Raw genomic sequence first — 17611 nt, forward strand, 5'->3', positions numbered from 1 at the left:
TAATGTTTTCTGTGTAAAAAACTTGCCTCATACACCTTCTTTAAACTTTCCCTCTCTGACCTTAAACCTATGCCCCCCAGTATTTGGCATTTTCACTTGAGAAGAAAAATTTTGATTATCAACCCTATCCACGCCTCTCAGAATTTAATATTCTCCACACTACCAGGTCACCCCTCAGCCTCTGACATTCCTGCGAAAACAATTCAAGTTTGTCCAACCTCTCCTTGTAGTTAATGTTCTCCAATCCAGGCAACATCCTGGTGAACCTCTTCTGCACCCTCTCCAAAACCTCCACATGCTATAGAGTAGGGAGCAGAATTGCACACAATACTCCAAATGTGTTTGAAATAAATTTCTGCACAGCTGCAAAATGACATGACAACTTTGATACTCAATGTCCCAACCAATGAAAGTAAGCATGCCATACACCTTCTTTATTACCTTATCCACTTGTGTTGTCACTTTCAGGGAGTTATGGTCTTACACCCCAAGATCTCTCTGTATACCAATGCTCCTAAAATAGAATCATAGAAATCCTACAATGCAGATAGAGGCCATTCGACCCATTGAGTCTGCTTGAACCCTCCAAAATACATCCCACCCTATCCCCGTAACCCCACATTTACCATAGTTAACCCACCTAGCCTGCACTCTACAGGCCAAATTAGCGTGGCCACTCAACCTAACCTGCATATCTTTGGACCGTGGGAGGAATATCTCGAAGGCTTTGATCAGATCACCATTTAATCTTCTAAATTCTAGAGAAAGGAATTTGTATAATCTGTCCTCATAACTTAACCCTATAAGTCCAGGTGTCATTCTTGTAAACCTACATTGTATTCAAGACCGATATATCCTTCCAAAAGTGTGCTGCCTGCTCTGCTCGCAGTACTCAAATTGGGATCTAACCAAGACTTTTTTATAACTGCAGCCTAACATCTGCATCCTTGTCTTCCAGTCTTCTAGATATAAAGGCCAACATTCCATTAGCTTTCTTGATTATTGTCTGCAACAATTCACAATATTTTGAAGATCTATGCACCTGAACCATTTGGATGTCCAGTGTGTTTAACTTCATACAATCTACAAAATACCTTGATTTAGCATGTTTCATAGAATTCCATAGAATCCCTACAGCGTGGAAACAGGCCCTTCAGCCCAACAAGTCCACACCGACCCTCAGAGCATCCCACCCAGACCCATCCCCCTATAACTCTCCTAATGTACAAATCCCTGAACACTATGGGCAATTTAGCATGGCCAATCCACCTAGGCTGCACATCTTTGGACTGTGGGAGGTTTATCCTTTTTCAGTCCAAAATGGATAACCACACTAGTTTACATTAAACTCCACGGTGCCTTCATAATTTTATGTTATCATCTACACTGTTTGCAACGTCGTCCACCTTTATGTCATCAGCAAATTTGGATATATGACTTTCAATGCTATTATCCAAGTTGTTAATAAATAATGTGAATAATTGAGGCCTTAACACAGACCCTTGTGGGACACCACTGGTCACATCCTGCCAATTTGAGTACCTATACATTATCCCTACTTTCTGTCACCTGCTACTCAACCAATTTCCCAGTCACGTCAGTAACTTCAAGTTATAGTCCAACAGGTTTATTTGAAATCACACAAGCTTTCAGAGCACAACCCCTTCATCCGGTGACGAAGGGGCTATGCTCCAAAAGCTTGCGTGATTCCAAATAAACCTGTGGGACTATAACCTGGTGTTGTGTGATTTCTGACTTTGTCCACCCCAGTCCAACACCGGCTCCTCCACATCATGTTGGTAACTTGCCCTCAGTTTCATCGACTTCTACTTCAGTTAACAGTACCTTATCTTAATCAAATGCCTCTGCAAGTCCATATAAACAATATCCAAAGACGTTCCCCTCTCAACTTAGTCACCTCTTCAAAAAAATTCAACAAGGTTTATCAGGCACGGCCTACCTGTCATGAATCTATGCTGGCTGTCCCTGATTAACTGAAAATTTTCAAGGTGTTTAGCTACCCTAACCTTAATTAAAGACTCCAACAACTTCCCCACCAGATGTTAGGCTGACTGGTCTGTAACTGCTTGCTTCTCCTCTTTCTCCAAAAGTGGAGTGACATATTAAAATTTCCATTCCAGACAAATGACTGCTATACCTAGGGAACTCTGAAAGGTTATAGTCAGGGGGGCCACAATAGGGTGCTGCATTTAGTGTATATTTTCCTCTTGCTTTTGGCTTCCCAAAATGCAAACTTACCAGTCAGACCAACTACATTTTCATCCAAGTCATTTACATATATTACAAATGACAGGTGTCCCAGCATTGATCCTTTTGGAACACCACTGATCACATGCCACAACTATCCTCTGTCTTCTGTGACCAAGCCAATTTTGTATCCAATTTGCCAACTCACCACGGATCCCATGTGACTTAATCTTCTGGACCAGCCTACCATGAGGGATCTTGTGAAATGCTTCAATAAAGTCCACATGGACAATAGCCACTGCCCTACCCTCATCAATTATCTTCATCACTTCCTCAAAAAAACTTAATCAAATTTGTGAGACAAGACCTCTTCTGCTCAAAGCCATTTTGAATATAAGTCCATTCTTTTCCAAATGGAAACAAATCCTGTCCCTAAAAATCTTCTCCAATAATTTCCCTGCCACTGATGTAAGGCTCACTGGCCTACAACTTCCTGGATTATCCCTGTTGCCCTTCTTAAACAAAGGAACAAGCTTGGCTATTCTCCAGTCTTCTGGGACCTCACTTGTTGGGAAAGAGGATACAAAGATCTCTGTCAAGGCCCCAAAAACTCCTCCCTTGCCTCCCTCAGTAAATGGGATAGATCCCATCAGGCCTGAGGATTTAACTACCATAACGTTTTTCAAGACACCCAATACCTCTTCCTTCTTAATATCAACAAGCCATACAATATCAACATACCCCTCCCTAATCTTACCATCATCCACGTTCCTCTCCTTGCTGAATATCGATGTGAAAGACTCAGTGAGGACCTCACCCACTTCCTCTGACTCCAGGCATAAATTCCCTCCTTTGTGTTTGAGTGGGACTACTCTTTCCCTATTTACCCTCTTGCTCCTAATTGATGTATAAAACGCCTCAAAATTCTTCTTAATCTGACTTAACTATTTACTTTTAGCCCTCCTAATTCCTTGTTTAAGCTCTTTCCTGCTTCCTTTAAATTCCTCAACGGCCTTGTCTGATTTCAGTTTCCTATATCTTACATATGCTTCCTTTTTCTTTTTGACTAAACTTTCAATATCTCTTGTCATCCAGGGTTCCTGAATGTTTCATCCTCATTGGAACATGTTGGTCCTGAACTCTAATCAAATGGCCTTTAAAAGACTCCCACATGTCAGATGTGGATTTACCCTCAAATAGCCACCTCCAATCTAATTTATCAAGTCCCTGACTCATACTTTTGTAACTAGCTTTCCTCTAATTTAGCACTTCCACCCAAGAACTAATCTTATCCATAATTATCTTAAAACTTATGGAATTATGATTACTGTTTTCAAAATGCTCGCTCACTGAAAAGTTAATCACTTGGCCAAGCACTTTCCTCAAACAAGGTCTAATATGACCCCTTCCCTAGTTGGACTTCTACATATTGTTTCAAGAAACCCTTCTGGATTCACCCAACAAATCACCCAATCTAAACCCCTGACATTAAGGGAGTCCTTGTCAATATCGGGGAAGTTAAAATCTCCCATTACAAAACCCTGTTGTTTTTACATAGAATTCCTACAGTGCACGTAGAGGCTATTCACTGACCATCTGAAGAGTATCACACTCAAACCCACTCCCCATCCTGTCTCCATAACCTGGCATCTACCATGGCTAACCCATCTATCCTCTATATCTCTTGACACTATGGAGCAACTTCAACATGGCCAATCTGCCTAATCCACACATCTTTGGACTGTGGGAGGAAATCGGAGTATCCGGAGGAAACTCAAAAAGACACTGGGAGACTGTGCAAACTCCACACAGTCATTTGAGGCTGGAATCAAACCTGGGTCCCTGGCGCTGTGAGGCAATAGTGCTAACCACTGTGCCACTGTGACCCCCTCATCTTTCTATGATCTGCTTACATATCTGTTCCTTTATCTCTCACTGGCCATTGGGAGGCCTAAAGCATAACCCCATCAAAGCGATTGCATCTTTCTTATTCCTGAGCTCTACCCATAAGACATCACTGGATAAGCCCTCCAAGATATCCTCTCAGTGCAAATGTGACATTCTCTTTAATCGGTAACACAACTCCTCACCCCTTTTATATCCCCCTCTATCAGACCTGAAACATCTAAACCTAGGAACATTGAGCTGCCAGTCCTGCCCTTCTCTCAACCAAGTTTCTATAATGATTACAACAGCGTAGCCCCAGGCACTAATCCAGGTTCTGAGCTCATCTGTTTTACCTGTTATACTCCTTGCATTAAAATAAATACACTCGTTCTGCTTTCCTCATTGACCTGGCCCTGCCTGTTCCTCCCATTAGACTTGTTTGACTTAACCTGAATCACTTCACATGCTGACCTACTACTCTGGTTCCTGCCTCCCTGCATCAAAAGCTGAAACAATCCTAAGTGACACTAGCAAACCTCCCTAAAAGGATATTGGTGCCCCTCCAGTTTAGGTGAAACCCATCTTTTTTATACAGGTCGCACCTGTCCTATAAGAGATCCCAAGGATTCAAACAGCTGAAGCTCTCCCTCCTGCACCAGCTCTTTAGCCACAAAGTCAACAAGGTTCTCTTCCTATTTCTGATGTCACCAGCACGTGACACATTAAAGGTAATCTGGCTGATTCAACCAATTTTTCTTTGAATTCATTCTTGCAAAGTGGGCGTCACTAGCTGGGCCAGCATTTATTGCCCATCCCTAATTGCCCCTTGAGAAGGTGGGGGTGAGCTGCCTTCTTGAACTGCTGCAGTCCATGTGCCATAGTTGACCCACAATGCCCTTAGGGAGGGAATTCCAGGATTTTGACCCAGCCACAGTGAAGGGACGGCGATATATTTCCAACTCAGGATGTTGAGTGCCTTGGAGGGGAACTTGCAGGTAGTGGTGAAACCAATTATCTGCTGCCCTTGTTCTTCTAGATGGAAGTGGTCGTGGGTTTGGAAGGTGCTGTCTAAGAATCTTTGGTCAATTTCTGCAGTGCATCTTGTAGATAGTACACACAGCTGCTACTGAGCGTTGGTGGTGGAGGGAGTGGACGCTTGTGATGCAGTGCCAATGTGGTATAATGACTTGGATGGTGTCACGCTTCCCTGGGGCACTACTGACACCAAGCTACTTACCCTTTAATTTGACTAACTTTTCTTGGGGGTAGGTCATCATTGCTTAAGAGGACAGGGAACCAAATTGCAGGCAAGTAATTGTTGAAGTTGGGAGTCCACAGTTTCCCATGATTGTCTGGCCAGTGGATGGGATCACTGTCACCCTTCTCCAATGGGCGAACCTGTTAGCAGATGAGGAACGAGCTCTGTGTCAATAAGGATTCCAAGCTAGCGATTCCCATTTATACAGGAAAAGATAGCACTGCGATCAGAGACGGTAGGTAGAAGAAAGGTGTTTTCACTCATTGGAGAAACAAAAAATAGGATCTAAAAATCAGACTCAGAGTGAAAGTAGGAAAATGCTGTAAATATTTACAATTCTGTACCACACATGGCAATTAATGCCAGATTATTGGTTCATGTTAAATCTAGGATTGTTAGAGTAGTATGATCCTAAGACATTAAGGGATGTGGGACAAAGAGTGGCCAAGATCCCATTCAGGTGGAACAGGTTTGACAGGCATAATGGCTTCCTTCTGCTCCTAACAGAATACTCAAACCTTTGGCAGAAGCCTGCAACAAACAGATTTGGTCAAGGTTTACACACCTCTCTGAGATGCCCTTTTCCATCTCCCATCAGCACCTAAAATCCTGGGACACCCTCATTCACAGCATTGTGGGTGTGCAAGAAGGTACCTTTCCACCACCTACTACAAGGCAACTAGGACTGACCAATAAATAACGCTCCAGCCAGCACTGTCTACATCCCATGGATGAATAAAAACTCAAACTTTTCTACTTAACCCTGTGCATACAAACTCTCAGCATAGCTCGGGGCTAGCAACTTTTGCCTCTGAGTCAGAAGTCATGGGTTCAAGCCCCACTCTACCAATTTGGGATTTGTAATCCAAATGCAGTACTGAAGGAGTGCTGCAGCGTTAAAAATGCTGCCTTTCAGACAAGATGTTAAACCAAGGCCCCACCTAGCCTCTAATGTGGAAGGTTACATGACATTGGAAAATCAGAAAAGTTCTCCCACTAAGTCTCTCAATAAAGGCAGTAAAACGGATGATACACAGGTGTTGCAAATTGCTCCCATGTCTAACATTATAACCTCTTAAAAGAAATTGGTGCAGCGTCCATAGAACATGCTGAGCTTGTAAAAAGCACAATATCAGTGAAAGCCCTTGGCTTTTGAGCATGAGACACTCTGGGATTTTGGTGTTCTTCACAACCAACTCAGTCAATTTGATAAGATAGCAGTGTACCCCACAAACACTTGTCCCTTGCAGCACCTCTCTGTCATCAAATACTAGCAATTGCCTGGGTAATATTCACACTTAGGAAAGAGTCCACACCTTGAGTTGAGCTTCAGCTAATTTCCGATGTCTAGCTGAAGGGACCTTGAAGGATGTTCCTTCCCTGCTCCATTACACACAGCCTTTCCTCCTTTATCCTTCTCCTATAATCTGCGAAATAGACTTAAGAGTGAAGAAGGCACAGTCCCGATCTGTACGTGGCTGGTTCAGACTCGTTGGACCAGATTTGCAAGCACCACTCAAAAGTTTTACTCCTGGCTCGCGTTCAAGATAAATAAGAGGAAATGTACGAGTCAGGGGTTTGTGCTCAGGTGAAATCTAAACTTTAGCAAATTTTATTGGATGAAATCCAAGATTAAGATCAATCAGCTCCAGTTCTGACTGTACAAGATCCTGACAGCAGGAAGGGATAGGTGATGGGTGAAAAAATAAATATTTTCAGACAAAATGCAGTCAAAATGAAAGGAACCACCAATATGTGTCACAAGGAAGAGCATATAATGTCTGTTCTTTGGAAACAATGAACACTCTGTTGCATTTAGCACATGCACCATTTGATCAGCATGGAGGTCTCAGACTGAAGAAAAGGAAACTCTTGCTTGAAGGGAAACGATCAGTGATAAACAAAAACAATACAAAGTTTATGTTTACATAATGAAATATCCCAAGGCACTTCACAGGAACAGTATTAAATGATTTGACATTGAGCTGCATAAGGAGATATTAGATCAGGTGATCAAACATTTGGTTTTAGGAGGCATTTTAAAGGAGGAATGTAACATTGAGAGGAGGACATGATTAAAAGGGGCAACTATAAACCTTGCAGCTAAAGCACCTAAAGGCATGGCCACCAGTAGTGGGGTATGTATCACTGGGAATGTACTAGAGGCCTCAGAAATCTCAGAAATTTGTGTGGAAATTACACAGGTAGGGACACAGAAATAAGGCTAATATCCCTGCTAGAATTCTTGAGCAGCTTTTGTGTCAGAATCCTCGGGGCACATTTGGAGTCATGTATTTCTGAAAAAACTTGTTGGAGTGGATTAGAATATTAATCGTAAACCACCAGGTCTCAGCTCAGGTCTGACTGATGGGGTGAATATCGCTAATGTCCCAGTGACAATGATTTTGGTTTTGTCTGGAAGTTATGACCTGATCTGTTGAGGTTGGTTGGCTCGCCGAGCTGGTTTGTTGTTCCACAGACATTGCGTTACCATGCTTGGTAACATCCTCAGTGCAGCCTCCGATGAAGCGTCGGTGTGTTTTCCCACCTGGTTTTTAAACTCTGGGGTCCGTTGAGATGGATTGCCTCACTTCCGGGTTTCCTTCGTAGTTGAATTCATATGGGGTCGAGTTCAATGTGTTTATTAATACCATGCTTCGTGGAGTGCCATGCTTCTAGGAATTCCCGTGCCTGTCTCTGCTTAGCTTGTCCCAGGATTTTGGTGTTGTCCCAGTCGAATTGGCGGTGAACCAGAGGAAAACCGGAAGTGAGGCAATCCATCTCAACGGACCCCAGAGTTTAAAAACACACCGACGCTTCATTGGAGGCTGCACTGAGGATGTTACCCAGCATGGTAACGAAACGTCTGCAAAACAACAAACCAGCTCGGCAAGCCAACCAACTTCAACACCCACAACCCGAGCTACGAATCTACTCCAAAACCGTAGGGACCTGATCACAAAACAAACACCAGCTCACACAACTGCACTGCCCAGTCAACCAATCATAATGTAAAGAACACCATGGTGAATTCTTTCTAAATTCATTCCAACTTGAATGAAAGATTCAGACGTGCGGGACAGAAGAAATATTTCTGTCATATCTGTACAATTATCTTATTATTTTCGATCCCACAACACTCCAAGCTGTCCTACCAAGGTGTTCTGTCATGGTCCAGAGTTGGCTAAATGCAGGGCAATCATCACACAGTGAATGGACTGTTGGGTGTGGTCTGACTTGGTGCTCAGGCTAAGTCAGCTTTGTTGAACATACACCCTTTGATAAAGGATATAGCTGACCTTGGGAGACCAGGTTGTCTTTTTATCCAACGTGTTTCATTGCTTTACCTCCGATGTACACAGATTAATAACAGAAACCAGCCAGAACCAACCTGCACCTGCTGTTGTTGAAGGTGTAACAGATCCACAGGACTGACTTCTCCATTTGCATCCCCATTTGAGCCACCTTCTCGCCCTCCACCATCTGATTGGCTGCTTAAACTGCTAATTCCATTTTGATTGGCTGAAGTGCTTCGTATTGCCTCTGATGCAGATTCCACCATCATGGCTTAAAACCTAAAAGTTGGTGCGGGTGGGTAATTGAAAAAGAGGAAAAAGTTATTGATCCCATCACCTGCAGCTCAGTATAAACACCATGTGTCCTGCTCATAGAGTCATAGGATGGTCCAGAGCAGCAGGAGGCCATTCAGAGCATCCTGTTTATGCTAGCCTTCCAAAAGAGTTGTCCAAATAATCCCACAACCCCATCAGCCCACACCCACATTGGCCCACACCCTAATATTTATCCAGTTCCCTGTTAAAACTTCTTGTTGCATCTGCTGTCACTGCTCATTCAGGCAGCACATCCCAGATGACAACTCACTGTCTTTAAAATGAAACATTCTCCTTTCTCCTTCAGGTCCTTTCCCAATGACCCTTAAATTGGTACTCTCTGATTATCAATATTTTCTTATTTGTTTGTGGGATGTTGGTGTTAGCAAGGCCAGCAGTTATTACTCATCCAGCCAAGAGAAACAGCTTCTTCCTCTCCTCACAATCAAAATCTCCATTATTTTGAGCACCTCCATTTAATCTTCTTCTTACTTTCACTGCTTCAAAATCCCAGATTCTCCAGACTTTCCAAACAGCACAGGTCCCTCTTTGCTGGCTCCATTCCAATAGGTTTCCTCTGCACTCTCTCTGTGCTCCCAGGTTTCATTCCTTAACTGGAGACAGCTGGAGCAGTGGTTGGCGAAGGTGCGATCACCCTGCACCACAGAAGTCAAGGCAGGACACTGAGGCCTGACAATTATTTGATGATTATTGGCTGTGATAGGCAGAGTGCGGATGGCAGCTAAGGGCAGGGCAACAGTGAGAGGTGGCATCATCCCTCGGACTGACCACACTGACACACCCATGATACATTGTTGAAGTTAAGAGAAGGGGTTCCAATAAACTATGAATTAAAATCTTCAGAAGGAAGATGGCACAGTGGCTGAGATTTAGTGTTTTGAGCACAATGTGTGAGGCCATGTATGTCCAAGGGAGCCTGACTCCCTGCCCTTCACACCACATAAACACACCAGATCCAGCTGCAATCTGAGGTGATCACTGAGCTTCCTGGTGAATCACAAGCTTGATACTGAGGTCCTGCCCTGCTAGAAGCTGCCAGCCAATCAGAAGCTGACAGTTTCTGGGTCCTAGAGGTCATTCCTGATGTCTAGAATTTCAGGGTTTAAACAGCAAGGTGGTAAATGCTTTCCTTTTGAGAGGGGAGGGGTCGTGAGTTGGGGGAATAGGAGGTTGAGGGAGGTCAGAGGTAATTGTGTGGGGAGGGGAGAGTTGACTTTTAGTAGCCACTCCTTTAACCCATCCCTGCTTCCAAATGGTCCCAGATTGGAGCAAATGGAGCACCCCACCCCCCCATCAAATTGGCAAGCAGCCCTGTCAGGAAACCAGTGACTTTTCTGAAATAAAAGCTGAAATTGCTGGAAAAACTCAGCAGGTCTGGCAGCACCTGTGGTGAGAGAGAAACAGAGTTAATGTCTAGAGTCCAGAACTTCAGAACTGGTCACTTTTCTTGCCAAGCAGAAAAACAGATCATCAGGCCATTGAGGTCCATTAATTGACCTTCATCAGTGTTCATAGCATCCCTACAGTGTGGAAACAGGCCCTTTGGCCCAACAAAGCCACACTGACTCTTGGAGCATCCCACCCTGACCCATCCCCCTATAACCCACCTAATCTACACATCCCTGATACTATGGGCAATTTAGCATGGCCAATCCACCTAGCCTGACACATCTTTGGACTGTGGGAGGAAACCAGAGCAAACCCATGCAGACACAGGGAGAATGTGCAAACTCCAAACAGACAGTTGCCTGAGGGTGGAATTGAACCCAGGCCCCTGGTGCTGTGAGGCAGCAGTGCTAACCACTGAGCCACTGAGCCACCCTGTGGGGTTAGAAGTTTCTCACTCAGAATGTAATGGCTGAGGTGGTAAAAATAGAGCAAGTATCATTCTGGGCCAAATCACCCAATCATTTCCCTTTCTTATCACCTACCCCACCACCATCAGGGAGAAGGCCATCAGACCCACACTTAAAAAGAATACATCTAAAGTTGAATGAAAGTACCTGCTCCAGTCTTGCTATCACAATCTCCCCCTTTTTGGTGACATTAATCTCAGAGTTGTTATCAATTTTTCTGAATCTTGGCAGCTCCAGTTAAATTTGTGAATGTTTGATATTAATGTTCTGTCTTTTCCAACCCACAGTAACAACAGAACAGTTGGAAGTAAAGTTCAGCTTTCCAACTACTCACTGGGTATTTCTCACTATCATGCACGCTGATCCTCTATTTTCCAAATGAGTGAGGGCAATACCATCCCAGGAGTAAGGATTGCCAAGTGAGTCAGTCAGACACAAATCCATAAATCCCTAAAATTTTCCGCACAGGGAGACAGGGTGGTGAAGAAGGCAATACGGGATGTTTGCCTTCATTAGCCAGAGTCATAGAACACAGGAGTAAGGAAGTCTTGTTACAACTTTATAAAACATTGGTTAGGCCACAGATTGTATACTGTGTGCAGTTCTGGTCACCACACTATCAGGACATAATTGCATTGGAGAGGGAGTCAACCCAAGGAAAGCAACGGGCCCAGACAGAGTGCCCGGCCATGCACTTAGATCCTGTACAGCTGGTGGAGGTATTCACCGACATCTTCAACCTCCCCCTCCTACAGGCCAAAGTCCCCACCTGCTTCAAGAAGACCACCATCATCCCCGTATCTAAGAAGCACATGCTATGTGCCTTAATGACTACTGCCCAGTGGCTCTGACTTCAATAAACATGAAGTGCTTCAAGAGGCTGGTCATGGTCCACATCAACTCCAGTCTCCCAACCTGCCTCGATCCCCTATAATTTACCTACTGACACAACAGGTCCACAGTGGATGCCATTTCCCTAGCCCTGCACTCATCCCTGCAACATCTGAATAACAAGGACACCGACATCAGTCTCCTGTTCATTGACGCCAGATCCGCCTTCAACATCAAAATCCCCTCCAGACTGATCTCAAAACTGCGAGACCTTGGTCTCAGCTCCACCCTGTGCAACTGGATCCTCAGCTTTCTGACCCACAGACTGCAGTCAGTGAAGGTAGACAACGGCACCTCCTCCACGATAACATTCAGTACCAGAGCCCCCCAAGGATGAGTCCTCAGCCCCCGGCTGTACTCCCTGTACACCCACAACTGTGTTGACAAATTCCGAACAAATGCCATCTACAAGTTTGCTGATGACACCACTGTGGTAGGGCGGATATCAAACAACGATGAGTCAGAAGATAAAGGGCTTGGTGGTGTGATGCAATGAAAACAATCTGTCTCTCCATTTTGGTAAAACTAAAGAAATAATCATTGATTTCAGTAAAAAAGGAGGAGAACTCACCCCCATCTACATCAATGGAACTGAGGCCGAGAGGGTGAAGAGGATCAAGTTCCTCGGAGTGACGATAACTGACAAACTGTCCTGGTCTTCCCACGTAAATGTGACAGTCAAGAGGGTACAACGACGCCTCTTCTTCCTCAGGCAGCTCAGGAAATTTGACCTGTCCATAAGGTCCCTCACCAACTTCTACAGATGCCCCATTGAAAGCAAACTGTCCGGGTGCATAATGGCCTAGTACGGCAACTGCTCTGCCCAGGACCGTGAGAAACTACAGAAGGTGGTGTGCACAGCCCAGACCATCACAGAAGCCAACCTTCCATCCATGGACTCCATTTACACGGCTCGCTGCTGCGGAAAGGCGGCCAACATCATCAAAGACCCATCCCACCCCGGTAATGCTCTCCTACAACCTCTTCCATCAGGCAGAAGACACAGAACAAAGAACATAGAACAGTACAGCACAGTACAGGCCCTTCGGCCCACAATGTTGTGCCGAACTTTTACCCTAAACCTAAGGTCTATCTAATCTCCACCGCTACCTTATACTATCACCCATATGCCTATCTAATAGCCGCTTAAATGCCCCTAATGAGGCCGACTCCACTACCCTCTCCGGCAATGCATTTCACGCACCTACCACTCTCTGAGTAAAGAACCTACCTCTGAAGTCTACCCTATACCTACCTCCACTCATTTTAAAACTATGCCCCCTCATAATAGCTACCTCCACCCTAGGAAAAAGTCTCTGGCTGACCATTCTATCTATACCTCTGATCATTTTGTACACCTCTATCAAGTCACCTCTCATCCTTCATCATTCTAAAGAGAAAAGCCCTAGCTCTCTCAGCCTTTCCTCATAAGACTTTCCCTCCATTTCAGGCAACATCCTGGTAAATCTCCTCCGCACCTTTTCCAACGCTTCCACATCTTTTCTGTAATGAGGCGACCAGAACTGGGCACAATACTCCAGATGTGGCCGAACCAGGGTTTTGAACACATGCACCAACAGGTTCAGGAACAGCTTCTTCCTTGCTGTTATTAGACTGAGGGATTCCATAACTTGAAATAATGCTGACCTTGTTAATGTTGATCTTGCCTTCATGCATTTCCTGTGCAGTGTAACCTATATGTCTTAGTCTGTCCAAGTCTCTCTTCACCCTTTGATCTGTATTTCCTCCTTACTATGATATGCCTGTACTGCTCGCAAATAAAGCTTTTCACTGTACTTAGTTACATGTGACAATACATCAAACCAATCAATCAGGGTGCAGAGGAGATTCACCAACATGTTGCCTGGGATGGAAAGTCTCAGTTACGATGACAGACTGGATAGGCTGGGTTTGTTTTCTGAGGCTGAGGGGGGATCTGATTGATGTATATAAAATTATAAAAGGCATAGACAGAGTAGATCATGACAATCTTTTCCCCATGGCAGACATGCATAGTAGAGAGGGCATAAGTTTAAGGTAAGGAGAAAGTGGTTTAGAAGAAATCTGAGGAAAAATGTTTTCACCCAGAGAAATATGGAATGTGCTGCCTGAGGGGGTGGTTGGGGCCGCTACTCTGGCAACATTTAAGAAGCATCTGGATGAGCACTTAAAATGTCGTGGCAAAGTAGGCTACGGACCAAGCACAGGTAAACTGGATTAGCGTAGTTTGGTATTTTTGATCAGTGTAGACATGGCGGGCCGAAGGGTCTGTTTCTATGCTGTATGATTCGATGATACTATTAATAGCAAGAGCAAAGGGACACAGCAGGAGGAGGCAGGAGGTGTTTGATAAAACCTCCAGGAATATCTCCAGAGTTGGTCGTGCAAACATTGACAAAGCCTGGACATGATGTGGAGGTGTGAGTGTCGGACTGGGGTGGACAAGGTCAGAAGTCACATGACACCAGTTTATATCCAGCCTGGACAGGTTAGCAACTCTTCAGATTCGACTTGAAATGTTAACTCTGTTTTTATCTCTCCACAGACAATGCCAGACCTGCTGAGTTTCTCCAGCCATTTATTTTCAAATTTCCAGCATTTTGCCTTTGATTTAACAGTCAATATTCATAATAGGTGAAACAAACTTGTCTAATTATGCCAGCAATGTTCTGTTTCTGACATGTTGGGTTGATGTAATATCATTCTGAACTGAACCTGAATGAAAGGTGGAAGTACAATAATATTCACCATCGGGTTTTCTCCCTCTGTTACCACAGCCTAAAATGAATGTTCATTATCTCGGGGTGAGCTGGTAATTTATGGCTGTACAATCCTAGTTTTGTGGCATGCAGGAAATATTTCCTTCCATCAGTTTCATCACGTTACCAGTCATAAATCTAAGAACTCTTCAACATTTGAACTTTTCAGCCTTTAGAAACTGACAGCGTAATTACTGAAGTAAGTATTCCCTTTAAGTGAGGAGTGGCCCCCTGATAGTTTCTAGCACTCTGATGATACTGTAACCAATCTCAGCAAGAGGTTTGCCATTGACACACATCATACCTGGAGACTTCTGTACCATTTGTCTTTGATTCAGTTTAAACAGGATTTGATAAGATGCTGATATGAAAGACAACCACCAGCATGGACTGGTTGGGCCAAATGGCCTGTAATTTCAATGGTAAACAATATCTAAACCATTTAAGCACATCTCATGTGACCTCTTGCACTTTTCTTAGATTCTGCTTATTGTATATTTTGTCTGGCCTCTTCCATCAGTCAGGGGAATTGTCTCCTGTATCCTAACTGATATTTATCCCTCAACAAATTTCCAGAGTTGATTATCCAGTCATTCATACAACCATAGACTTATACAGCACAGAAACAGACCCTTCAGTCCAACTCCTCTGTACTGACCAAACATCCCTGTCTGACCCAGGCCCATTTGCCAGCATATCCCTCTAAACCCATCCAATTCATTTACCTGTCCAAATGCCTTTTAAATGTTGTAATTGTATCCACCTCCACCTCTTCATCTGGCACCTTGTTCCATACATGTACCACCTTCTGCATGAAAAAGATACCCCTCAAGTCTTTTTAAATCTTTCCCCCCTCTCACTTAAACCTATGCCCTATAGTTTTGGTCTCCCCGACCCTGGGAAATAGACTTTGGCTATTCACCTTATCCATGCCCCTCGTGACCTTTATAAGGTCAGCCCCCAGCCTCTGATGCTCCAAGCAAAATAGCCCCAGCCTTTTCAGCCTGTCCCTATAGCTCAAACTCTCCAATCCCGGCAATATCCTTGTAAATCTTTTATGCACTGTCTCAAGTTTAATAACACCCTTCCTTTAGAAGGGCAACCAGAATTGTACGCAGTATTCCAGAAGTGGCCTCACCAATGTCTTGTACAGCCGCAACATGACACCCTAACTCCTATACTCAACGTTCTGACAAATGAAGGCAAGCGTGTCAAATGCCTTCTTCCCCATACCTGTGACTCCACTTTCAATGAACTATGCACCTGCACCCCTAGTTCTTTTTGTTCGGCAACACTCCCCAGGACCTTACTGTTAAGTGTATAAGTTTTGTCTTTGTTTGCTTTACCAAAATGCAACACCTGAATATGTTTAAACTCTCTGCCACTCCTCATCCCATTTGCCCAACTCTAATTTGTGGGAGCTTTCTGTGCGTACATTGTTTTGTACTAAATTAGTGACTACACTCAAAAACATTTCATTGGTTGTAAAATTGCTTTGAGACATCCTGAAGTTGTGAAAGGTTTCATTGAAACACACAGTCTTTTATCTGCCTGTCTTTCTATAACATACAGGAACTGGAGGCTGCAATCTTTTGAACCTGAATTACAGGTTTTGGAACCAATCCAGATATTAAAATCACCTCTTCCTTGAGTTGGTGTTATAATAAGTGGACTGAAATGAAAGATTATTCTTCCTTTTCCAAGCTAAAATGCAAGGATTTCAAAATCCCTACTTCATCCCAAAACCAAAACAATGTTCTGATCGCTATGAGGGAGGAACTAAAATAACCACCTTCACCAAAGGAGCTTCAAATGGAGACATTACCAACAAGATTTCACCTTTTCCTCTGACACAAATTATGCACAAATTTACAGGCAAAGGAAATATCAATTAAAATGTTTAAGTTTATTCCAAATAGTTTATATAGCCATGTTTCATCTTACACAACCAGAATACATGCATCATTCTTGCTGTCACATGACAGCAATGTAGCAGCACAATTCCACAGTATGTTGGTCTTTATTCATGAAGAAATTAGTGTGCTATTCGACAACAGCTTACCCCTTCAAGTTGCATGCATAAAATTACTAATAAGGCACACAGCTGCAAACCCTCTCTCTCAGGTACAGACAATCCCAATTGATAGAGTAGATAAGGATATGCTGTTCCCGCTTGTAAAAAGAACAAGAACGAGAGGGTAAAGATTTAAAGTGACGTGCAAAAAAGCAAACATGATGTGATAAAAATTGTGAGACTGGAATGCACTGCCTGGAAATGTGGTGGAGGCAGGTTCAACTGAGGTAGTTAAGAGGGGCACTGGATGACTATTTGGATAGAAATAGTGTACAGGGAAATGGGAAAGAAGCAGAGATTGACATGAGGTAATGATGCTCATTTGAAGAGTTGGTGCAGGCACAATGGGCCAAATGGTCTCCTTCAATGCTGTAATAATTCACTGATTCTGTGTAGCCTTCCAGAGTTCCTTTACAATGAACTAACCAATAACAATTCAGTTCACAGTTTGGCCACTTCTGAGAAAGCACCCAGTGTGCTAGTATCCTCTGAGCTATTCACTGTTTCCAAATTTTGTTGGAAAAAGACATTTCATCAAAGCTTCACACCTTGTATGCATCAGGACAATTCACAAGAATACCAATTCAAGGAGAAGATCAAAATTCAAAAGTCAACTTTCCAGTAATCAGATTGCACAACGTTTATAAAGTTCAATGATACATTTTGTGCTACATCTCAGAAAATTAGCACACTGACTTACAAAAGCCATTACACATCAAGGAACCAATTTCTGTAAATACATATGATGTTGCTACATATGATGTTAAAGTAGTGTATGCATTACCCATAAATAAACTACTTTACAGGTTCAATGCAGAGATGTAAGCTCAAGTAAAGGAAGCAATTAAGTTCATGATGGACAATGACGTTATTGAACAGAATCATAGTAGCTAGAAATCACTTTTGATGGTGCTGAAACTAGATGGGTAACAAATATTGCATTTTTCTTATTGTAAAGTCAAGATAGTAACAAAGGTGGATTCATTTATGATTCCATGACTAGAAGATTTCATTTAAAGTATTAGGCAAATAGAATTGGTCACAAA

General features: G+C 43.4%; 1 protein-coding gene across 1 annotated transcript in view; it reads right to left on the reverse strand.

The window, feature by feature from the left end:
- The window catches only part of LOC125486034 (forkhead box protein P2-like), a 270838-nt gene that overhangs the window by 180650 nt on the left and 72577 nt on the right, over positions 1 to 17611 (reverse strand). Inside the window, exon 2 of the mRNA XM_048611798.1 lies at positions 8745 to 8928. Within this exon, the coding sequence (XP_048467755.1) occupies positions 8745 to 8918 (174 nt within the window). The 5' untranslated portion in view covers positions 8919 to 8928. The remainder of the gene's footprint in view (positions 1 to 8744; positions 8929 to 17611) is intronic.

This window comes from Rhincodon typus, chromosome 25, assembly GCF_021869965.1.
Source record: "Rhincodon typus isolate 14 chromosome 25, sRhiTyp1.1, whole genome shotgun sequence".
NCBI lineage: Eukaryota > Metazoa > Chordata > Chondrichthyes > Orectolobiformes > Rhincodontidae > Rhincodon > Rhincodon typus.